This window comes from Oryctolagus cuniculus, chromosome 7 (genome assembly GCF_964237555.1).
Source record: "Oryctolagus cuniculus chromosome 7, mOryCun1.1, whole genome shotgun sequence".
In the NCBI taxonomy this organism is placed as follows: Eukaryota; Metazoa; Chordata; class Mammalia; order Lagomorpha; family Leporidae; genus Oryctolagus; species Oryctolagus cuniculus.
In genome coordinates this window covers 44,224,209-44,241,692 of record NC_091438.1, presented here as the reverse complement: position 1 = coordinate 44,241,692, position 17,484 = coordinate 44,224,209, and the positions used below count along the sequence as shown (strand labels likewise).

At 46.2% G+C, this 17,484-nt stretch overlaps 1 protein-coding gene across 24 annotated transcripts in view; it reads right to left on the bottom strand.

Moving 5' to 3' along the window:
* Positions 1-17,484, bottom strand: part of TPM3 (tropomyosin 3) — a 28,774-nt gene that overhangs the window by 3,535 nt on the left and 7,755 nt on the right. For 4 of the 24 annotated variants that reach the window (XM_070077666.1, XM_070077661.1, XM_070077676.1 and 1 more), the window contains 7 exons: positions 13,057-13,190; positions 10,193-10,310; positions 10,008-10,078; positions 9,371-9,446; positions 7,693-7,755; positions 7,446-7,515; positions 6,364-6,442 (listed from right to left, as the gene is read on the bottom strand). In XM_070077666.1, coding sequence (XP_069933767.1) covers positions 6,364-6,442; positions 7,446-7,515; positions 7,693-7,755; positions 9,371-9,446; positions 10,008-10,078; positions 10,193-10,310; positions 13,057-13,190 — 611 coding nt within the window. Of the gene's footprint in view, positions 1-5,430; positions 5,626-6,363; positions 6,443-7,445; positions 7,516-7,692; positions 7,756-8,737; positions 9,447-10,007; positions 10,079-10,192; positions 10,337-13,052; positions 13,191-17,484 lie in introns of those variants that run through there. The other 20 variants (XM_070077660.1, XM_051857258.2, XM_070077674.1 and 17 more) reach the window with 9 other exon arrangements.

The following is a 17,484-nucleotide window of genomic DNA, read 5'->3' as shown; positions in this document are numbered from 1 at the left end:
AAGGCATGCAAGTGTTGCAACTGGCATCCTAACTGCTGGGCCAAATATCTGCCCAATCCTACAGTTTCTAATACTTCTCATTGCAATGGTGGCTTATCCAATCAATATTCAATTTCTCCTTCTTTACTAAAAGAACCCAAACCTGTTTGGGTCAACAGAGTGAACTACCCTGTGGCCAGCGTTGTGGTGTAGCATAAAAGCTGCTGCCTGCAGCTCCCGAATTCTGCACGGCACTAGTTTGAGTCCTGGCTGCTCCACTTCTGATCCAGCTCCCTGCTAATGTGCCTGGGAAAGCAGAAGTTGGCCCAAGTGTAGAGACCTAGAAGGAGTTTCAGGCTCCTGACAGCCTGGCCCAGCCCTGGCTGTTGGGGTCATCTGAGGAGTTTGCTAGTGGATTGAAGATCTCTCACTCTCTCTAACTCTGCCTTTCAAATAAATAAGTAAGTCTTTAAAAAAAAAAAAAAAAAAAACACTACCCTGTTTTTCAAACTGCCTTGCAGTGAGGGGCCATTGTATGATCCAGTTCCAACAAATGAGATGCAGGAAGAGAGTCAGATGGGGGCTTCTGGAAAAACTTTGGGGAACATGAAAATGATGACTAGAGCTTAAGAAAAAAGGCCAGGAGAATCCCAGAAACCCCAGCTACAAGAGATCACAGCTGCTCATGGCTAAACTTATATGATTAAAGAAATAAAAAATAAAAGCCTGTATTCATTTAAAATTACTGCTGAGCTGTTTCTTACAAACAAAAGCATTCCTGATACAAGCAGTTACCTGCTAAAGTCTACTGGCTCTATCGGGATTTTCTACTTGAAGCACACCTTAGGGAATGGGATAGAAGTCAAATCTAGCTGAACAGCCCAAGGATACTAGTTTGGAGACAGGAAAGCCAAAGTCCCTCCCAGTGTCAGCATCTGAAGGTCACAAATGCTTTCTAATGTTTTTTTCAGTCTCCGGATCTCAATATGAAAAAGACACTTTCCTGTCCCATCTGTGGGCACTGCTCAGATGGCCTTGGCTCAGGAGCAGAGGTTTCCCCAGTCCCACCAGAAAGCTGGGGGCCAGAATGGTTCCAATAGTATTTGCTACCTTGTGTTTATTATCAAAACAGAAAGTATGTATGTACAGAAAGCCTAGGAGGACTGCCATAAATAACAGTTGTACTAAAAAACAGCACTAGGATTAATTAAAAAAAATTACTTATTTATTTGAAAGGCTGAATGACAAGGAGAGACAGAAGAGGATGCTTCATCTGCTGTGCACTCCCCTAAATGGCTGCAATGCCTAGGGCTGTTCCAGGTTGAAGCCAGAAACCCAGAATTCCATCTATGTCTCCCGTGTGGGTGATAGGGGCCGAAGTACCTGGGCCACTACCCACTGTGTTCCTAGGTGTATTAGCAGGGAACTGGTTCAAAAGTAGAGCAGCCAGCACTCATATGGGATACCTGGCGTCACAAGCAGTGGCTTAACCCCCTCTGCACCACAATTCTGGCTCCAGGGTGTTTTTTAAATTGTACCCCCTATTTAATCAGTGGTTCTCAATAGGGGTAGAACTGTCCCTCTCCTTCCTCCAAGAAAGAATCTAGAAATGTGCGGAGCCATTAATGTGCAGGATTGTTCTGTAAGACTTGTCCCATCCTGAATGACAAAAGCTCGCCACTGACCAACAAATTCTAGTCTATAAAGCTCCATGAGGCCTAGAACTGGACCTGCCTTACTCGCTGTAGCATCCTTGACAAATAGGAGACATTCAAATTTGTGAACTCTCGGATTTCATGTACAACCTGAACTTAGAGGGTTTTTAAATCCAAATTAGTTTATGTAATTCCCACTCCTATCTTGGGAAAGAAGAGTATTATCAGGGTCTTATCCCTCAAGAAAGTCTGGTCAGTGAGGGTTTTGTTTCATTTATGGAAGAAATTCACACACACAGAAGGAATGGGAGCATTTTATTGCCTGATTAAATCCTAGAAGGCAGAGTTCCCTAGGAGGTCAGAACAATGCAGTTGCTTTCTCACCTTGAACTTAGCTTCCAGACTGTTATCTACAGGAACTAAAAGCTCAATATCAGATACTAACTCCTTAAAGCCCTTAGTTCCTTGATAACAGCAAAACAAAACAAAAAAAGGACAAAGCAAGGGTGGGCACTGTGGTGCAGCTAAACGGGGACACCCACATCCCATATAGGAGTGCCAGTTCAAGTTCTGGCTGCTTTGCTTCTGATCCAGCTTCTTGCTAATGCATGCTTAGGTCCCTGCTACCTTCGGAAGGACATTCAGGTGGAGTTCCAGACTCGTGCCTTAGTCCTGGCCTGGCCGTAGCTGTTCTAAGTGTTTGGGAAAGAACCAGAGGATGAAAGATCTCTGTCACTCTGCCTTTCAAATAAATGAAAATACATTAAAAATGCAAATGTTTTTTAAAAAGGATAAGGCAGAGAGTCCGTTTGACTCAATGTTTCTTTTAGCCATGGTCAGTTGATTAGGGAACAATCCCACTGAGCTGGGGCACATCTGATCAATATCATGTGACAGGAAGAGATGGAGTGGGGTAGAGGTGAGGCTGCCCAGTGTAGCAGGTTCAGTTCTACCCAAAAGATAACCAGCCATGTTCTCTGTTCTTCATATCAACAAACATAACAAGAGAGGGAAGAATGAATTCCAACACATTAGCCTATGGGCCTGAGAAATTAAGAGCAGGGGAAAAAGTTAGAGGGCCACGTTCTTTGCCGTGCTGCTTGATTGCAGCCCACAGTTCGTACAGTCTCAGGTAACTCAGGACAGCTACTGAAGGATGCAGACCAAGGGTACTAACGCCCAGCCCACGGGCCATGAGGCCTGTGGAATCAATTGGTCTGGCCCTGCTAAGGCAACCACAGGCAGGACATGAAATTCAATGAATATACAGCAGGCTGATTTTTAAGTTGATAATTTTGCATGGCCCGAGAATGATGTTACAAATATCCAAACAGCCCTTGGCAGACAAAAAGGTTCCACATCTCTGACGTACACCATTAAATGAAAGCATGAGCTTAGCACTGCACATTTCACTCTGCTACCCTGGACTGGCACTCACTCTTTTCTATTCTCTTTACTTCATTCCTTTTGAAAAAGCCTTTGTCCATCTAATGCCCAATCCTTCTGCCTAACATACTTAAGGTCTAGAGCTGTACTGTCCAATTACTGACAGGAAGGGGTGGTGGGGTGGGTATTTGGCACTGCAGTTTAAGATGTTGCTTGGGTTGAGTCAACTCTGCTTCCAATTCCAGCTTCCTGCTGATGCACACCCTGGGGGACAGCAGATAATGGCAAGTGCTTGGGTGTCATGTTAGAGACCAGGATTGAGTTTCAGCCACCAGCTCCGGCCGTTGTGGCCATTTGGAGAGCGAATCAGTGGATGGAAGACTTTCTCTCTCTCTCTGCCTCTGCCACTCCGTAACTCTTTCAAATCAATCAATCAATCTTTGGAAAAAAATAAAAATAAAAAAACCCCTAACTCAGTTATTTCCTAAAGTGTGGCACATTATTTCCTAGTAATATGTGTGCAGCAGCATGTGTGTAATACACAGTAGTGGTATGTACTCAGGCAGTGTACCTGTAAAACTTTATTAGCTGTATCGATTTTAATGTGCCTTAAGAAAAACACCAGCACAAACTTTTGATTTCAAAATAGAATTATGCAGAATAAGAATAAATCAAATTTGAAAACAAGAGTAGATGTGAAGAAATCAATAACGTAGACAGCATGCTAATATGGCAAAAACCATCAAATGGTATGCAAATGACTAAAAGTTGGGAACCATCATCTTAGTGAATCACTCTGGTAATCTGCTCCCCTTCCCACACAAGCTTAACTTAGCTGCCAAATTAATTCTTCTTATATGGTATTCAGATCATAACATATGCCTGGTTCAAAACCTCTAGTGGCAAGCCTGTCACCAATTAAAATTAAAACTCCCCAGTCTGATTTTAGAACACACCTCTGTGCCCTACTCTGTTTAAATCTACCTTTATAGGAGCAGGCACTGTGGTGCAGCAGGTTAAGCCACTGTTTTAGACCCTTGCATCCCATAACCAAGTTTCAGTTCTAGTTCTAGCTACCCTGCTTCTGATCCAGCACCCTAAATGTGCCTGGGCATCAGTGCATGATGGTTCGAGTATTTGAGTTCCTGTCACTCACATGAGACCTGGATGAAGTTACCAGCTCCTGGCTTCAGCCTTGGAAGCTGAAGGATTAAACCAGCAGATGTAAAACTCTTTCTCTGCCTTTCAAATAAATAAATACATCTCTGAATCTATCTTTATAGCTGCTGTGTTTTTCCCATCTCAATCTGTGCCTTTCTAATTTTGTTTCTCTTTAGCAAGAATGCTTAATATCCAGTACCCCTCCACCTCACTGTTTATCAAAAATGTAATCCTTTGGAGCCCCGTGATAAAGAAGAAGCAAGTTTTAATACCTGTCCTAGGAGTGTCTACTACCTGTATTCTTCCAGAAGTCTTTCCTAATCATCCTTACTGGACTCAATCTCTTCTCTCTCCTTACTTCCGTGACACTTTCTTCCTTGTGGCGCTCATCACAGAGTGTCTAGCTTTTTGTATGTTGTTCTTTCTCCTTCTAGATTCTGAGCAATGGCAGAGCAGGGATGGTGCTCCCATCTTTATTGCCTGTCTCATTTTAATTTACTTGCCCATTTATTGCTCCTACACCCAGAAGATTCCAGTAAGTGTCAGCTGATGAATCCATTTGTACCGTAATCTCAACCAGGAACATAATCTGAACCAGGAACAATTCCACTAGCAGAAAGTAATGTATGTAATGAAGCAGTCCCTGCATGTACACACGCTATTTGAAATACTGCATAATTGGTTGTTTCATTTTTCCAGTAATACTTTATCTCGGCTTATATCCCACCAGCACATACTAGCAGGCAAATGGTAGTAAGCGTCACATATGTAAAAAAGCGTTGTGGATTCTGTCCATTATGTACTTTTCAGAGATTTGGGATGGCACAGTTGGTCCATTTTAGCAATAAGGTGTATGGATGGATGGTCAGGGTGTCCTGAGGTTGTGCAAGGCTGGAGAACATGTACTGTGAGCCTGTCAATGGCCTGTCAGTCTCACTAGATCAAAGGAAGCTGACCTGAAGAGAGAATGGACACATTCCAGGCCAGGACCATTTGAGTCAGGAAGTAAAAAGACTAGATAATTTCACTCAGCTAATTCCTACTCTAAGGAACCTCTACTAGTTCACCACTCTGATAGAATCAGATCAGTTGAGTTTAAATGCCAAGAAAAAATAGACACACACAAAAGTGGCTTTGATTATAAGTCAGAGGAGGGGAGTCTACAACAGCTGTTTTCCACATCATACCCCCAGAGCTCCTTTTTAGGGACAGCAGCAGCTTTGTCAGTGACACCAATCAGAGTGGCATGTGGCTTCCAATAGCTCAACATTTTAATTTGGGGTTGGGGTAGAAGAGAATACATAAGTTGATTTGTGTCCCCCAAATCCTAAGGCCTTGGGGACCAGCCAGGCTGACCCAAATGGAATCCAGAGCGAGAGTGGGGCGCTGGGTTCCCCGAGGAAAGGGGGCAGATCCAGAACAGAGCAGTAACGGTGATAGTTATCTGTGTGAAAAAGTAAGGATACTCTAGGTGAGAAGGACTAGCATCAATCGAGACAGCAATCTGAGAGAGGAAGAGGCGCAAAAAAGGAAGAGGTGGCAGCAGGAATGCTAAAAAAGAGCCAGGTACTACAGCCTGAGTCATTTGGCTTCTTTTCAGGGTTAGTGGGAAAGATACATAAGAGAGGCAGATTAGCGTCAAGGATCAGGGGTCCACAGCAAACAGATGAAGATCCCAACAACTCTTTTTGGTGCTGTTTACCACTTGGCTTGCTTCAGGGACTGCACTTATTCTTAGGTGAACTGGATATTTCCCCATCTGGAGTATTTTCCCTGAACTTTAGTATCAGGGCACAAATCAAATACACTCAGGAGACCTGAATTTTGTTATGATGTGCTAAGGCCCAGGTCACAGCTCTCCAGGCCTGACTGCCTTCGTTAGATGAACTCTCCCTTTAGCAATGTATCTCCTGAGATCAGATTTGTGAAACAAATAGAAAAATCACAATGTAATCAACTGTGAGTACACAGTATGAAAATTACCCATAGATCCAGGTTCTACCACTGACCCAAGATTAAACTGCCTCCCCAGCTTCTGCCAAAGTAACCAGCACCAGTGTTTTCAGATAAGGGCAGAGCTTCTAGTTTCCAAAGGACAAAACCAAAGCACACTATGCAGAGCCTAGACCCGCTCCCTCCCACAAGCCAAGATCCCAGCCCCACTCTGCTGTCAGATAGTTACATAGAGGTCATGTCATTGAGGGCGTGGTCCAGCTCCTCGCTAATGGCCTTGTACTTCAGTTTCTGGGCATAGAGCTCATCTGGACAGGCACAGGAACCACAGGGAGGAATGAGGGGATACAGTGAAAGGTATCAGAGCAGGTGAAGAGAGGGAATCAGAAATTAGGAAAAGTGTGACCACGGGTCTTATATCAGAAAACATCTATCCTGGCAGCTGTGACTAGCCACTTTCAGATCCACTGTCCCCGAGGACCAACTGCACTTCCTGATGCCTTTATCTGATTGCAGCAAGGGTTGAGAACCTGGCCCAGTCATGAGTAGAAATTTCTGTTACCAAAGGCACTCGAGGATACCATTCCCACCCCCCAACTAGCCCAATTCCTAGCCATGATAACACTGAATAAAAACAGAACATAGAAAAGGCAGACATTCACACTCAGACACTTCTCTGCCTACCAAATCTGACCACTGTTCATGGCCATTTTGCTCCAAAGGTTGCCTCCTCAAACTCCTCCAAAGAACATCCTGCTACTGGGAGCACACCTCAGGGTTCCCAAGGCAAAGGGTACTTCCCCTTGTCGGGGTAGACAGCTGCCAAATTGCAAGGATGGGAAGCAGTGACAAAGCCCTGGCACTGGTAAGCTCCAAGATGTGGTTATTCCAGAGCTTCATCTCCTGGGACACACCCACACGTGAGTAGTGAACGGGATTGCCAAAAGTGGTCATGGCGAGGGGCATGAACTTTTGTCACTGAGATCAGGGCTTCAATATTTATTTCAATATGTATTTCAGTATATATTTCAATACACAGACTAAAGATTTAAGACACTCTACTAAGTTGGAGGTAAAGGCAACCATTACGTTTCCTCAGAAGGAAGGAGGCAAATTCCAGAATATCAGGTAAAGTCTTTTTAAAAGAAAAAATTCAATGTAAAAATTCAATTCTAGGATCAACCCATTTTACCTAGTCATGGCAAAGGATGGGCACCTGATATATGCCAAGTCGCTACCAATTAATTAGTGGTTATTGGGCAAGGTCTTCCTCTACATTTCTCTATTTGAACCCTTTCCCAGGCTCCATACCTTCCAAATCATCAATTGTCTTTTCCAGCTTGGCTACCGATCTCTCAGCAAATTCAGCACGGGTCTCCGCCTGGGGGAAATGTGAAACCAGTCAGAATCAGAGGAACAAGACAAAGAGAAGGATCTCAACTTCTTCTACCCTCAACTTCTAGAACTTTCAGAGCCCTGGCTAGCCAGTCTAAATCCACATTAACGCCTGATACAGTTCTGAATGTCTGGGTCCTCCCCTAAAATGCCCTCAGCTTACCTCCTTGAGTTTATCGGTGAGAATCTTTATTTCTTCCTCATATTTGTCCTCTTTTTGAGAGTACTGTAAAAGAAGAATAAAAATTTCAGAGTAGAAATTTGTCACAGAGACAATGTTCCCCCCTCCCTACCTTTACTCCTACATTAAGTATCTTCTTGGACTTAATGTGCTGAGTGGTCCAAGAAAGAGTAAGGCCCAGTTTGGGACATTAGGGTCCTTAAAATCCAATAGCCTATACATTTACCTCCACCATACCCTCAGGTTAAAATCCTCCAGGAACTTTATTTTTAAAATGGACCTAAGCTCTGATCTTATTCAGATCAACCCAAGGTGGTGTTTTTCCTTTCTGCTGTTTAGGACTGAAACACGCCCACGTGATAATAAAGAGAAGGCATCGGTCTTGATTGCTCATTAGGTCTCAGAGCTGATTCTGTTGCCCATCTGTCTGCTAGAAAGCCTATTAAGTGCCCTGATCTCTGCCTTTTGGCACAGCAGCAGGAGCCTAAGGAGCCCTTGACTTTAGGCACCCGAGACCACATAGCTATTTTTAACTAAAGCAATCAAAGTGTGCAAGAATCAGCAATAAACCCAGGAATCTGAATAGATGGTAAGTATAGGTGGTTAGGAAAAAGACACTTTCTGAGGCAAGTCTATGGCATTATCGTTAAGATGCCACTTAGGATGCCCACATCCCATACTGAAGAATCTGGGTTTGAGTCCTGACTCTGCTCCTGATTCCAGCTTCCTGCTACTGTGCACCCTGGCAGGCAGCAGATACTGGATCAAGTACTTAAGTTTCTGCCACTCAGGAAGAACTGGATCGAATTTCTAGCTCCCAGTTTTTGCCTGGCCCAGCCCCAGCTATTATGGACACTTGTGCAGTGAACCAGTGGGTAGGAAATCTTTCTGTCTTTTAAATAAATAAAATTTAGGGAGGGGGGCATTCTTATTAGATTTTATAAGGAAGGGGTATTTCCAGTCTTTCAGCAAGGGCAGGGCTGGGCCCAGGCCCCAAAGCCTGTCACCTTCACAAACCAGCCCCTACCTTCTCCGCCTGAGCCTCAAGAGACTTGAGGTTGTTGGTGACATTCTTCAGCTCCTCCTCCAGCTCAGAACACTTACTGTGAATATTTTAAATACCACAGGAGAGGACAGGGGAAGAGGAAGAGAATAAAAAAAAAAAGGGAGAGAGACACACAGAGGTGAATTGAACCTATATGTAGAGAGAGTTGGAAGGTACACTGGGGAAGAGAAGTTCCCAGGTAACCTGAGCAAGCATCAACCCTCCTCCCTCTGCCACAGGACAGGTCAGGAGTTGGACTCTCCTGAGTTCAGAATGTTTGGATACTAACAAAGAAAGAATGCTTGAGAGAAATCACGACCAGGAACAAGTCGTACCTGCTACCTGGGGTGGAGGTGGGAACAAATGCCCAACCCAAATAGTCCCCCAAATCACCCAAGGGAAGGAGACACCCTGTGGAGAGGCAGTGGAGGAACTAGGAAAGAGATGAAAGATGCCAAGGACGTGGAACAGAATGGAGCATTCGATGGAGAGGTGAGAAAACACTCAACAATTCAACCAGTGGAGGGGAGGCAGCTGCAAAACAAACCAAACCAGACCAGACCAGACCACACCCCCACGTATCCACATAACCTCTCTGCATGTGATGGTTAGTACCTTTTCCTCAGCAGCACTCAGACACTTCAGGTTCTGGTCCATCAGTCTGATCTGCTCATCCATCTCTCGGCAACGGCTGTTAGTGATAGTCACGGGGGGGTGGCACAAGCCCGGTTGTGGGAGGGAAAAAGGTCAAAAAGGAACACAGCAAGAAAACAAGCAGCAAAACGGGAAAAAAAAAAATTCAAAAAATGGGAAGAAAACACTACGATGGTCATGACATGTCATGTCTGGGAAGGGGATGCCAGGGAAGCACAAATATATATGCATCAGCGCTGACTTTGTTATACAAGGCCCAGAGGTGCCAAGAGGGGAACAGTCAGAATCTCCAGGTAGATGGACTGGGTAGGGTCTTCCAGTTAACTGTACACCATCTATTAGCCTTTATTTTCCCTCAATTTGTAAGCTCTCCCGAAAATAAAGAAGCAAGCCTCATTTGACACCTGTCACTACTCAAGTGAAGAGGGGGAGGAAACCCAAAGCCATTCTCAGACTCTAAAAAAAGTGTGCCAGCTGGCTCCCTCTGCAGGGCCCTGTTTAACAAGGTTGAAGAAATGCTAGTTTATTCATATTAGTGCCCAAGCCAAGGGGGAAGAGACAAGACAGTACCACAAAATTTGGGGAGCAAGATACTCACGACTCTGCCAGCTCAGCTCGTTCCTCTGTGCGTTCCAAGTCTCCTTCAATAATCACCAATTTACGAGCCACCTACAGGAAGAGATCAAGGTACAGCTCAGTGAGGCAAAGAAGCCATTTCTGCCACAATTCTCTGAAGAAGGCCGATATCACCGCAGAAAGAGGGACGAATAGAAGGTGCCTTACCTCTTCATACTTCCTGTCTGCCTCTTCTGCAATGTGCTTAGCTTCTTTGAGTTGGATTTCCTGGAGTTCCATCTTTTCTTCATCTTTTAAGGCCCGGTTTTCAATAACCTTCATACCTCTGCCAGAAACAGGACAAAAGCAGCACTGACACCCTGAGGAGTTTGTCACCAGCTCCAGTCCAAGGAGCCCACATTTGTATCTTTAAAGCCCATTCTTCTCTCCTTGTCATTCGAATGGAAATCCAAAAGCCCCACCCCAAAACACGAGTTTAATTATTTCTTTCAAAACTTTTCCTGGAAGGCTGGAATTGAGGGATAGTGAGTAAAGCTGCTACCATCCCATATGGGCGCCAGTTTGAGTCTCGGCTGCTCCACTTCTGATCCAGCTCCCTGCTGCACCTGGGAAAGCAGCAGAAGATGGCCCAAGTGCTTGGGAGATCCAGAAGAAGCTCCTGGTTCCTCGCCTCAGCCTGCCCCAGCCCTGGCCATTGCAGCCTTTGGGAGTAACCAGTGAACAGAAGATCAATCTGTCTCTCCTCTCTAATTCTGCCATTCAAATAAATAAATCTTAAGGGGAGGCAGCAGGAAGTGTGAGTCCAGAAAGAAAAAAAAAATTTAAGAAAAAAAATTTCCTGGGGCTAGGGGTGCAGTGGGTTGGGCTGTTGTTTGGAAGCACCTGGTCTCTGCTTCTGATCCAGCTCCCTGCTAATGCACACCCAGGGAAAGCAGATGACAGCTCAAGGACTGGGACCCCTACCACCTATGTGGGAGACCAGGATGGAGTTCTGGGCTCTTGGTTTTGGCCTGGCTTAACCCTGAATATTGGGGGTATTTTGGGGAGTAACCAATGCATGCAAGATCTTTTTTTCTGTCACTCTACATTTCAAATAATTTAAAAAATAAAATTTTTCCTTATAAAAATACATTTTTTAAAAGATTTATTTATTTATTTATTTATTTATTTGTAAGGCAGAGTTAGAGAGAGACAGAGGCACAGACAGAGAGGTCTTCCATACACTGGTTCACTCCCCAAATGGCCGCAACAGCGAGAGCTGAGCCAATCTAAAGCCAGGAGCCAGGAGCCTCCTTTGGGTCTCCCACGTGGGTGCAGGGGCCCAAGCACTTGGGCCATCCTCCACTGCTTTCCCAGGCCATAGCAAAGAGCTGGACTGGAAGTGGAGCAGCTGGGACTCCAACTGGTGCTCGTATGGGATGCTGGCATTGTGGGTAGCAGTGTTACTTGCAAAGCCACAGCACCAGCCCCTACATGTTTATTAAGAAAGAAAGTATGGTATGAGTGGATACCAGAAGGGCATAAAGGAAAAAGTCTAAGTCTCCCTGCTCACATTAGAATGGCTCCATCAGAAGTAACCTCTTTCTCAATAATTCTTCTAGAAATTTTTTATGAAGATATATGTAAAAAACAAAAACAAAAAAAATCCCACTTGCACAAAGCAATTACAACACAGCCAGCACTGTGGCATAGCAGGTAAAGCTGCCTCCTGAGACACCAGCATCCCATGTGGGCACCAGTTAGAATCCTGGCTGCTCCACTTCCAATCCAGCTCCCTGCTAATGCTCCTGGGAAAGCAGAAGATGGCCCAGGTGCTTGGGTCCCTGCACACATGTGGGAGACCTGGAAGAAGTTCCTGGCTCCTGGCTTCAGACTGGCCCAGCCCCAGCTGTTGCGGCCATTTGGGGAATGAGCCAGCGGATGGAAGACCTCTGTCTCTCCCTCTCTCTGTGACTCTGCCCTGCAAATAAATAAAATAATCTTTAACAAACAGATTGCTGGCTCTACCTCCAGACTTAAAGATTCTGTAGATCAAAGGCAGGAGGAGCCAGGGCTGTGTGTTGTGGTATAGCAAGTTAAGCAGCCACCTGCAATCTCATATGGGAGCCAGTTTGAGTCCTAGCTACTCCACTTTCGATCCAGCTCCCTGCTACTGGCCTGGGAAAGCAGCGGAGGATGGCCCAAGTACCCACATGGGAGACCTGGAAGACCTGGAAGAAGTTCCTGGATCCCAGCTTTTGGTCTAGCTGAACCCCAGCTATTGAAGCCATTTGAGGAATGAACCAGTGGATGGAAGATCTCTCTGTCTCTCCCTCTCTCTATTTTTTCAATAGAGGTTACTGGAGTTGGTGTTGTGGTGCAAGCAGGTTAAAGCCACAGCTTGTAGCATCTGCATCCCATACTGGAGTGCCACCTAAAGTCCCAGCTGCTCCGCTTCCAATGCAGTTCCCGGCTAATGAGCCTGAGAGCGCAGCAGAAGATGGCCCAAGAGCTTGGGCCCTGCCACTCACATGTGAGGCCCAGATGCAGTTCCTGGTTCCTGGTTTCAGCCTGGTCCAGACCTGGCTGTTGTGGCCAAATGGGGAGTGAAGCATGGGATAGAAGATCTGTCACTCTGGGGCCAGTGCTGTGGAGCAGCAGGTTAAAACCCTGGCCTGCAGTGCCAGCATCCCATATGGGTACCAGTTTGAGTCCTGGCTGCTCCACTTCCAATCCAGCTCCCTGCTAATGGGCTGGAAAAGCAGTGGAGGATGGTCCAAATCCTTGGGGCCCTGCACCCACATGAGAAACCCAGAAGAGGCTCCTGGCTCCTGCCTTCAGATTGGTTCAGCTCCAGCTGTTGCAGCCATTTGGGGACTGATCCAATGGATAGAAGACCTTTCTCTCTATAACTCTTTCAAATAAAATAAATCTTTATATTAAAAAAAAGATTTATCATTCTGCCTTTCAAATAAATAAATAAATCTTTAAAAAAAATAGGTTACTATTTCAAAAACAGAACTATAAGGAGATCTTGACCAAAGATATTATGAACTTTCAAAACCCACATTCCAGCAGGGTACGCTACAAACCTCTCACTCTCATCAGCAGCTTTTTCTGCTTCTTCCAACTTTTGCAGGGCAGTGGCCAAGCGCTCCTGAGCACGATCCAGCTCCTCTTCCACCAACTGGATCCTGCGGTTCAAGGAAGCCACCTCAGCCTCAGCCTGTGTTCAGATGAAAGAATGGAAAAGGGAAGCAGAGATGTGGTGAAAAGAATTAGTTATGACAGTAAGACTGGAGTTGACTGACACAAAGAGGCCAGAATCTAGCAGATTAGAAACTCAGACGCTAAGAAACCCAGCGGATCTCATTATATATGTGTATTTCCTCCCTTCCCCATCAACCAACTCACAGATGTTCCACAGGAAGAATGTTTTAAAACTCAGTTCCTTGTGCAGACCAGTGACATTACCAACTGCTTCTGGACTCAGCTCAAATTCCTGAACACACAGGCGTCAGCAAAGGTAGCCCGTGAAGGGCTCCATCTGCTTGAGCTGTGGCCTGGAGGTGTGTCTCACCCTCAACACCTTTGTTCCAAGTGTCTCATAAAGGGGAAAAAATAAATAAGCAAGGCGTCTTTAAAGAGGAAATCTTGGGTTATCTATTAATTTGTTGCTTAACTCAAGTGGCCAACCCTGATCAATTTACCCTAATTACATCTGGAACACAACTAGCCAAGAGAATGTCTTCCAGAATAGCCTGCCAGACTGGAAAGCAGAAGAACGGAATGTTGGGATATCTACCCCCATCCCTTGAACTTGTTCCCTCATCCCCTTAAACTGACAATGAGGAGGAGCCGCTGCAGGTTAAACTTCTCTGCTTTGATATGACAAGAACCACTTGGGGCAGAAGGGAGCGTTTCTACCATTCCAACTTCTCCACCATGTCCTTTCCATTCCACTAGCCATCCCTGCAGCTTCACCCCCCAGTTACAGCTGTGGCGATCCTCTCCTGGCAGCCATCCCGCAACAAAGCACAGGCTAGAATCCAAGAAATGCCATGCTGCCTCCCCACCAGTGGAATAAGAAACAAGGAATGGAGGAGGCAGCTGCACACCCAGCCACACTCTCATGGCAGAAACGCCTCCCTCCTCAGACCCAGCCTTTATGGTGGCAGGTATGCTGACTGCCACAACCACACAAGAATGTAATCTGCCCTGCACACCACCCAGTTCAGATGCTTATCCAGGCGCCTGGTAAACACGATCTCTCTTCTACAGCCCAGATTGTGCCTGAATTCTATTACCCTGATTTCCTCCTAGCAGGCAGCAGTAGGGGCAGCTATAGAAATCTGGGCCATCAGCCCCTATGGGGAAGGATATGGCCCAAAAGACTCCTGTTAACAATCAGGATTGGCACAAAATTTTCCACATATAAACATATGAGAGTTCAAGAGACTAGGAAGGCAGGGTGGGGAGCTGGGGCTACATTCTAACCACCAGACTACTGAAAAAGAAAACGGAGATGGCTACATAAGCTGAAATAACTAAGAGACCATTCCTGTCTCTAACTATACCATTCGAAAAACAGCATGGAGATGGTATGCTCTGGCTCTTTCAGGAAAACAGATGTCCCCACGACGACACACATCTCTCCTCACAAACCCAACAAGGCCAGCCAGTCCAGATCAAGCCAGGCTATCAGGCAGGGAACTAGCAAATGGCCAGTACAACAACTCACCCTCTTCGGATGCCTAGAACCAAGCAGCAAAAAAATGCAAGTGGGTTTGGAAGAAGCTCCTGAAATGTCAGGTCCCAACCCGGTTCAGCAGCAGTTATCCAAACTTGAGTTAACAGGCTACGGGGGTGGGAGGGGTGTATAGTCTCCACGACAACAAGATGGCTTGGGTGGTTTCTCCCACAGGTCAGGATGTGCAATAGAATTCTTAGCAAAGCTGAAGAGAGAGGAGGAGAAAATACATCTCGGTGCCCTCACGAGAGCATGTGCGCATCAAAAGGCCTGTGTCAGAGAGCAGGGCCCAAGACAGGAACCCCAGCAAAGGCTCCGCAGACCCCCCCAAGGCTGGGGGGCGGGAGGGGGGGGCAGAGGCTCTGGGGGGGGCGGGGGGGGCAGACAAGATGTTGCTGTTCTCTTTTTTTCTCCTCCCCCAGAGGATCAGTTCTCTTTACAAAAAAAAAAAAAAAAAAAAAGCTTGTAAAATCAAGACCTGATGTGCTGTTTAAAGGAATAAGGAAGACAACCTGCCTTTTCCTTCAAGCCAGAGCCTTTCAGGTGAATAACCAAGCACCAGAGTTTGAATTAGGATTCCGTGGCTCAGTCTGGGCGGGAGAAATGGTAAGCCCTGTGCTTTCCCCATCAGCTCAGGTTGTAGCTCGCCAGCCCGGGTGCGGCTGTGGCCTTTCAGACGGCTCCTCTCCACCCCGCGCGGAGGACATACTCTGAGGTCTGACCCTTCAGATAATAATAGGATTCTCCACAGCCCAGAAGGCAAAGATCCCAGCGGTGGGAGTGGAATGCAACAGCAACTTCAGGAGACGCCTGACAACAGCTTCAGCTATGAAATGGTTGGTTTCAACGCTCCCATCCTCCATTCCAAACATGCCCAGGGTACACCATACCTTTCCAGGCAAGAAACTTGACATGCCCATGGTGTTCAGGGGCAGAATGGGGCCACGGGTAGAAGGGGAGTAGCCTACATCTGGCAATCTGCCATGCTGGCGTTCCTCTTTTAGATAGAAAAGATGAAACTGAAAGGACAAAGACTAGAATTGGGCTTGACCCTGAGTGTAAAGGACTGCACCTACCCACAGAGACACCGTGCCCTTGGGGAATTTAAATCCTACCAGGAGGCAGGCAGGTTGGAAGGAAGGGAACGGAGAGCTACAGGCCCCAAAGTAAACAAAGGTGGAGCCTAAGTGAGGCACTAGGAGCAAAGGGCTGTTTGCCTCTCCTGTGAGTGTGTGCTCCTTGCAGGGGGCGGGGCACGGCAGAAAAGCAAATCCAAACCAAAGGAAGGTGATAAAGCCTGCTGCTTAGGCCACCAGACCCCACCAAGTAGGAGAGAACCACCCAAGAGTAAAACATTCTAGCCCCGTCTAGAGATTAAGAATTTGAGATTAAGGCCAGAATCAAAACTGTTGTTCAAAGCTCACTCCCTTTCCCCACCCCCTCCAAAAAAAGAGCTCAGTTCATTCCCTCCAAGTTTTTTAGAAAAGGGGAAAACACACACACACACACACACACACACCAGGAAAGTTAAGAGGTTAAAAACACATAAGGGTGAACTGTACACTTAAGAGGTTATAATGATACATTTTGTTTTGCATATTTTTTATCACCACCACCACAAAAAACAGGTAAGGAAAAAAAAACTGCATTTAAACTTAATGTTGCAGCCCAGTGTTGCAGGTGCAGCAAGTTGAAGCGGCCACCTCTAACATTCCAAATCAGAGCACAGGTTTGGGTCCTTCCTGCTGTGCTACAGATCCAGCTCCCTGGTACTACTGTACCTGGGAAAAGCAACGAGGATGACCCAAGTAATTGGGCCCTGCCACCCACATGGGAGACTGGTTGGATTTCTGGGCTACTGGCTTCAGCCTGGCCCCCCCATGGGCCATGGGGCCATTTGTAAAGTGAACCAGCAGATTCAAGATTCCCCCATCACTCTTTCAAATAAATAATTTTCAAAATATCATGTTGCCATCTGTTTAATTTTAGCCAGAAGTACAAAGGAAACAAAACTGAAAGTGGGTTTGTCAGGGTACTACATTATAAAAGGTCAATGTCTAGACCCAAAGCAGAAGCGGGATCCCAGCACAACATTTAAATAGTGTCTTAGCTTTGGACTCATCCAGCTTCCCAACAGGGGTGGCTTGGATGTTATACAAAGTAACCAGAGAAATAACTGACAATCCCATGAGATACCATCAGGGAGTGCTGAGCTTCCTGCTCCAGAGGAGGGAGGGATTGCAAACCCCACATTCCAGAGTGCCCTAAGAGGATAAGGAGCAGACCAAGCACCCCGCCCCTTCCCACGCCCCTTCCCATGGTGTCTCCACCTCACTAGAGCACACAGTCAAAAGCTTAGGCACCCAGGAGCTACTGGTTTCACACATGTTTAACTACCACCCCACTTCCCCATTCTGAACACTTCCTTACTAGGGCTCAGCTCAGTAAGCAAATTTGGCAGCCTCTGAATGAAGGAGTAGCTTAGGAAAACACCTGAGGCTGCTGGCTCCGCTATCGCTTCAGTCACACCGTGGGTGAGTGGGTGGGGGGAACAGCATCCACCTGAGATTACTCTAGGATGCCATATTATAATGTTGAGCCCAAGACTCCACAGCTGAACACATGGCGAGCTCCTTCAGCCATCCTGTCTTCCGCGTGGGGAATATGTAGTCTCCAGAACAAAGGAGATGAGGAAGTGTCACTAGTCAGTCACCCAGCCAGTCCACCTCACTCGAACTGATAATTAGGAGTTGCTGGCAAACTGACAAGA